At 41.3% G+C, this 6,160-nt stretch overlaps 1 protein-coding gene across 4 annotated transcripts in view; it reads left to right on the plus strand.

Annotated features, from left to right (window-relative positions):
- LOC109871592 (CMP-N-acetylneuraminate-beta-1,4-galactoside alpha-2,3-sialyltransferase) overlaps positions 1-5,600 on the plus strand; it is an 82,085-nt gene extending 76,485 nt beyond the window's left edge. For all 4 annotated transcript variants that reach the window (XM_020462494.2, XM_020462497.2, XM_031806492.1 and 1 more), the window contains 2 exons: positions 153-299; positions 3,332-5,600. In XM_020462494.2, coding sequence (XP_020318083.1) covers positions 153-299; positions 3,332-3,421 — 237 coding nt within the window. In that variant the 3' untranslated portion in view covers positions 3,422-5,600. The remainder of the gene's footprint in view (positions 1-152; positions 300-3,331) is intronic.
- The last annotated feature ends 560 nt before the right edge of the window (positions 5,601-6,160 follow it).

The following is a 6,160-nucleotide window of genomic DNA, read 5'->3' on the forward strand; positions in this document are numbered from 1 at the left end:
AATTAACTCAAGAACCAGACCTGTGTGGAAGCACCTGTTTTTAATATACTTTGTATCCCTAATTTCCTTAAGACTTTCCTTTATTTTGGCAGCTGTCTGTACGACACACTATAAAGAAGTGACATGGCCTTTTTGTGCTTTTCCCTCTTCAGAACATTCCAACCCTGGGTACGGTCGCCATAACGATGGCCCTGCATAACTGTGACGAGGTGGCGGTGGCCGGCTTCGGCTACGACATGAACACGCCCCACGCGCCCTTGCACTACTACGAGACGGTCAAGATGTCCGCCATCAAAGAGGTGCATGTTTTTGTTGCATTCAAATCCACTTGAAATGGGTCTTGGAGTGGTGTTTCCTCTCCTTGTCTACACGTGTCAAAGAACTAGAAAGGTGAAAATGCATTCTCAGTAGACAAACCCACCATATTGTTTTCAGGAAAGTGCAGATTAGAGAGACTATATTGGCTCCCCTCCTAGACCTATTAGGCTAATATTGGCTCCCCCCTGTGCCTTTTTTGATTGGCTCTCTCATCCCCCTCCTCCCTTCCAACTAGGACCAAATAAATGACCCCAAGATGGAGCCTTTTAATCCTCTACTCCCGACTGCCTCTGTGACATCTGGCATAATAGAACACAGAGGGCAGCTGACGTATGAACTCAGAATGATAACTTTTGTCTGAACTCCCAATGAACTATTTTCATGTAATCAATGGAAACCTAGTAGGTCTATCGGCATTGGAACACTGAAAGACTTCCGCTCCCTCATGTCATGTCCTTCCACTGGTGGTAATATGCTGAGGTCACCTCAGGGGGTGTGAGATGCAGTAGTATCCTTACTCACTGTCGTACTTGAACCAGTCCCCTCATAAAATAGGGCTACTCGGCTGGATCCAGGTGCTTCAACTTTCTGTATGTCGGTGTGAAGGGACCGAATAGGAGTGACAGTAGAATGCCACACTGTTCAGTATGTCTGTACACACCATTCGTATGCCAGCATGTCAAAGAGAGGAAGTTGTTATCCTCGTCATCCCAGACCACAAGGCCTGAAGACACACACCCTGGTGTTACTGCTCACATGGCACTCCCGGCCCTGCTCCCTGTAGTAAAGCAGTGAAACCCTAGCCATGGATCCGTGTGGTTCTGTGTATGAGTGTGATCCGTCACAGAGTCAGGGCCAGGCCAATCCAGACAGGCCAGTGGCTCTCAGGAGAGGAGAGGCCCCACAGCCAGGACCCAGGCAGGGCTCTGAGGCCCGGTTCAGCCCAACCCAGCCAGGTCCTCCCACTCTCAGGCCCCAGAGCCTCCCACAGGAATACCGGACTCTAGTTACACACTGCCGACTAGACTACGGGCCCGGAGCACAGTGGGGAAGGAAACTGACCCAATGTGGCTCCACTCTCACACTCACAACAAACACACTTTTATCACATTTATTTTAATTGGGGGGTGGATCAGCTTTAATATTGCGGATAGATTGATGCTTCCATCAACGTAATTGTCTGCATCATTTCCAATCCCCCATATATTTTTGGGAGATATATGTCTCGCTCTCTTCATTCATACACACACTTTTTTTTGAATATACCTTTATTATTCCCTGCAAACCCTACCACTCTTCCCCCAACTGGAGTAAACTAATGAACTATAACACTTAGGCTTCTACCTTCAGTTTATACACGTTTTACAGACAATCTATTTTACAATAGTTATATTTTGTTTGTTTTTAGTCCTTCCTCTATTTCTGATGTCCATCCAGTTTGATTTCTATTTGTAACTGTGCTATTGCACAATAGGTGCTTAACCTATATACATTTTACAGACCCTGTATGTTTTATGAGTTATCTTGTTGTTATTAGTCCCCACCCTTCAGCTCCATTCAACTCATCGATCTCTTAACAACATCCATTCCCAACTGTTTTGTAATTTTTTGGCACAGCTGTCAATTTTTGGGGTCCTTAACTGAAACTGGTATATATTTTTATTTATCCCCATTTTCTTTAACCATTTTTGGTCTTTAATGCAGGACAGACAGACAAGTTCCTTACCTTTTCCGCCTTCCACTTGCCTCTTCCGTTTTTGTGGTAATGCTGCAATTAGTTGGTTGTAAATTTGGGTAGAGCAGACATTTCCATATGACTAAATGACAACTCCACCAGTCCTATTTATGATATACTTTTATTTTTATCAATTAGTATATTTGAGTTGAACCACTGTGTTGTATTATTTGTTTTGTGTTTTCAGGTGGATTAAACTGAAATTGCAACCAACTTTCTATGGCTTGTTTAAAAAATAATTATATTTTGGAGATTTTGTTTTCAAATAACTGAAAGTGAGTAAATCTGAATTACGGGAAAAAGGCCATTCTTGAACATAGGGTGAGACATTCTTACTAATTTACTGGAGAACCATTTCGGATTTAAGTGTAACATTTGTGTGACTGATGCCTTTAGTGAGAGGTCTAATAATTTAATATTTAATCATTTCTACCCTCTGAATTCATATTCATTTTATAAATAGGCCCTTTTAATTTTGTCTGGCTTGCCATTCCAAATCAAATGTCATATTTTTTGCTCAAATAATTTAAAAAGCCGGTTGCTAGGTGTTGACAAAACCATAAGCAAATAGGTCAACTGTGATATGACTAAATAGTTAATCAGGGTGATTTTTCCACAAATAGACAGGTATTTTCTTTTTCATGGTAGCAAGATCGTATCTATTTTTGCCAAATTTCTATTAAAATGTATTGGAGTGAGAATGTCTTTCTTTGGGGATTTGCATACTGAGTATGTCCACATCTCCGTCAGACCATTTTATTGGTCACAGTAATGCAAAAGTAGAATTTTTTTTTGTGTGATCCAATATGTAATATAGTACAGTTATCCAGAGAGGTTAGAACAAGTATCTGATCCTATATGAGGCCTTGGAGGGATTCTAATTGTGGTTTTAAATGAAAACATGAATCATCAGAGTAAAAACACCTTTTGTTTTTAAGCCCTGGATTTCTAGTCCCTTAATATGTTGGATCTCATTTTAACAGCTAACCGATGGCAATAATAAATAGATATGCCGATAGTGGACAACCTTGTTTTACTCCTTGACAGTTTATTTTTTTACTATTTTACACCTAGGGTTACTATGCATAACTTTAACCCATTTTATAAGAGATTCTCAAAAGTTGAAATATTCCAGGCATCTTTGTATAAACTCCATTCGTTCTTTTATCAAAAACATTTCCTTCATAGGTTGTTGAGACCCGGTTCTTGTCTTTGACTCTGACCCCCACTGATCTTTGACAATCTTGTTTCTCATCTTGTTCCCCTTCATCTCCCCAGTCCTGGACACACAACATATCCAAGGAGAAGGAGTTCCTCCGCAAGCTGGTGAAGGCCAACGTCATCACGGACCTGACCAACGGGATCTGAGTCTAACTGTCCCAGAGCTTTGCCTTTTTCCAAAAGAACCACAGAACAGAGGATTCTGGGAATTAACCTGGATGGGTGGGGTGGGGGGGACCCAGACCCTGGTGGTCTGTATACTGCCTAAGTTTTTATGAAGAGAAGATTTAAATGGACGACTCAGTGGAGAGACGCACATACTTGCCTTCTGACCCAGAGGCTCCTGTGTCAGGAGAGACATAGGCCTGGATCGGACATCTTCAGGACAGTCAACGGACGATCCGACAACCATGTTTACCGTTTCAATACCCCTGAAAATCACGTGAACGAACAAGTGATATGGAAGAGGATGATTATGGATGGCAGAGGATGGAAGGCCTGACGGACGGCTGTAGAGACGGACAATCTGCAGAAGAGAGGGACAGATGGTTACAGCAGTGCCAAACGTACCTCGTTACAAAGGGGGGAGCAGAGGCTTTCTCCCTGTACTGCCTGAATGTATTCACAAAACAATGTAAATATCAAAGATCATTACCATGCTGCAGCAACCCCCTATCCGGGCATTGTGAGCCTCCCTCCATCCGGGTATCGGCATACAGTACATATCCCACCTCAGACCCACACAAGGCCTTTTTTTTTAAACCTTTGTCTCTCCCCCTTATCGCTTCCATATCAGCAGGCCTTTTTGAGGCTGCCCTTCATTTTGAGATTATCATTACAGATGTTAATATCCAGCAAGACAAGAGGCCTGGATTATTTTATTTAGGTTTAATTTATTTATAAATAGGCTGAGAATTGGTGCAATTGTTCTAGTTCGCCACGATGTGCTTCCTCAATGACTCACTGAGGTGTCATTAGTTGTTGAGTGGATATCCCTCAAACCTGAGACCCTAGTATTTCCAGTATGCCTTTAATATAAGTCCAAGTCAGTATTATCATTTATGTCCAATATTTCAGTCAGATTTTTGTGTTGTGAAATCTTTATTTTTCATGTTTTCCTTTGTGTGCTCTAATGAACATGACAAAGTATCACAAGATGAAGCCCCAACAGATCAGTATTACAGAGAGAGAGAGAACCAATGGTCTGGGAATAGTGTTCCTGTTCACACTCAAGTGTTCAGAATAATTTGCCACTTGTCAAGTATTTCAATAAAAACCCAAGGGGTCCAATATTTCAGTCAGATTGTAGTAAATCGTATTACAATATTAAACCATATTTCAGTTATATCCTGTTTGGTTTGTGATATTAAACCCAAATTGGTATTACAATGTGAAAGCTTACTGGTCCACTTTCTCAGTGAAAGGCCCATTTGGTTAGTAGTTACAGTTCCAGCATTAACGGATCAGTATTTAAGTGTTGCTCCGGTGGCTCTGTATTACAAGATGAGACACCACGCTATGGTTACAGCCTCACCCGCTGCTTCCCTCATCATCAACTACACTTCAACTGAATGTCATTATCAGCTTTTTTAGTTCTTTCTACCTTTTTCTTTTTTTTTTACTGTTTTCATGGAGGTGCATACTTACTGTACACCTGTATCCGCTTATCTTCCTGTCCATTAGTAAGGTATTAGGGTTGTGTTCATTTGGTGAGAAATAGAAGAAAACATACTAAAATGTTGAGACTGACTGGACTTCAAATTTGTGAAAAAAGATCACAATTGGGCTTCCTGTGTAAATGCAGCCTTTGTTATCTAGGTTGGAGGGAAGGGATGGATCTTTCAGAAATGGAACCCTGCATAGGATTTTCACTGCTAGGGTCCTAACAACAGCTCACCTATGCACTGCCACCTGGCGAGGCCATCTCAGGCTGCGTTTACAGGGTTCGACTCAATTCCATATCAAATAGAGACGAGTTAAGTAGTCAGTCATTTTCAATTAGGATTCTTTTCATGAATAAAAAATGAATTATGTGCACCCTGGAATGGGCAGGAATTGAAACAGAATTGACCCCAGCCTGGTCTGTAGGCAGAATGTCATTATTAGAACTGGAGACGACAATGACATCATACAGGAAACCATATCATCCAACGAGAGAGGTCAAAATCAGTCATCACCTTGCCCTAACACAATCAATCACTGGCAAGGTCGTTACAGATCAAATCACAAGTGTTACTGTTTCTTTTTCTATATTATATGAAATCGAGACTGTCATATTTGCAACTTGTTAATAAATACGTTGACCCTTTTGTCGCTTTGTAAGGTGGCTGATGGTGTGTGTATTTCTTTGTTTTTATGTGATCACACAAAGCACTGTCAACGGGTGGTCTCTAGTATGCAGGCAACCCTCTGCCCCAAATGTAAGGCCTTTATGGGGTTACAAGGCCCTGGTGTTCTTTCCTGTTGTGCAGCCTTCATACTATAGCTCTGTCCATTATTCTGTTGGAGTTTAGACTCCACAGGAAACGTAGTGTCTGTTATTCTGTTTAAGAGCTTATAGACTCCACAGGAAACAGTGTTAAGAAGAAGAGGATGGGTCTAAGCATGGATAAGGATTTCCCCTCATTCCCTCCCACCTGCTGAGAGAGGGGAAATAATGGTTCAATCCCCTATCCACTCTACTTCCTTTCTAGCACTCTTGCTGTCTCTCATTCTCTCTCTTCTTCACCTGCCAAACACATATGAGCATCTAGTTTCATTGTAGTGGCCCTGAGGGACCCATCGAAACCAGGAGACACACTGTTGCAGTGATTCTTTAATACCCACACACATACATTAGCATATATATATATATATATATATATATATATATATATATATATATAT

Source organism: Oncorhynchus kisutch, linkage group LG27 (assembly GCF_002021735.2).
Source record: "Oncorhynchus kisutch isolate 150728-3 linkage group LG27, Okis_V2, whole genome shotgun sequence".
Classification (NCBI taxonomy): domain Eukaryota; kingdom Metazoa; phylum Chordata; class Actinopteri; order Salmoniformes; family Salmonidae; genus Oncorhynchus; species Oncorhynchus kisutch.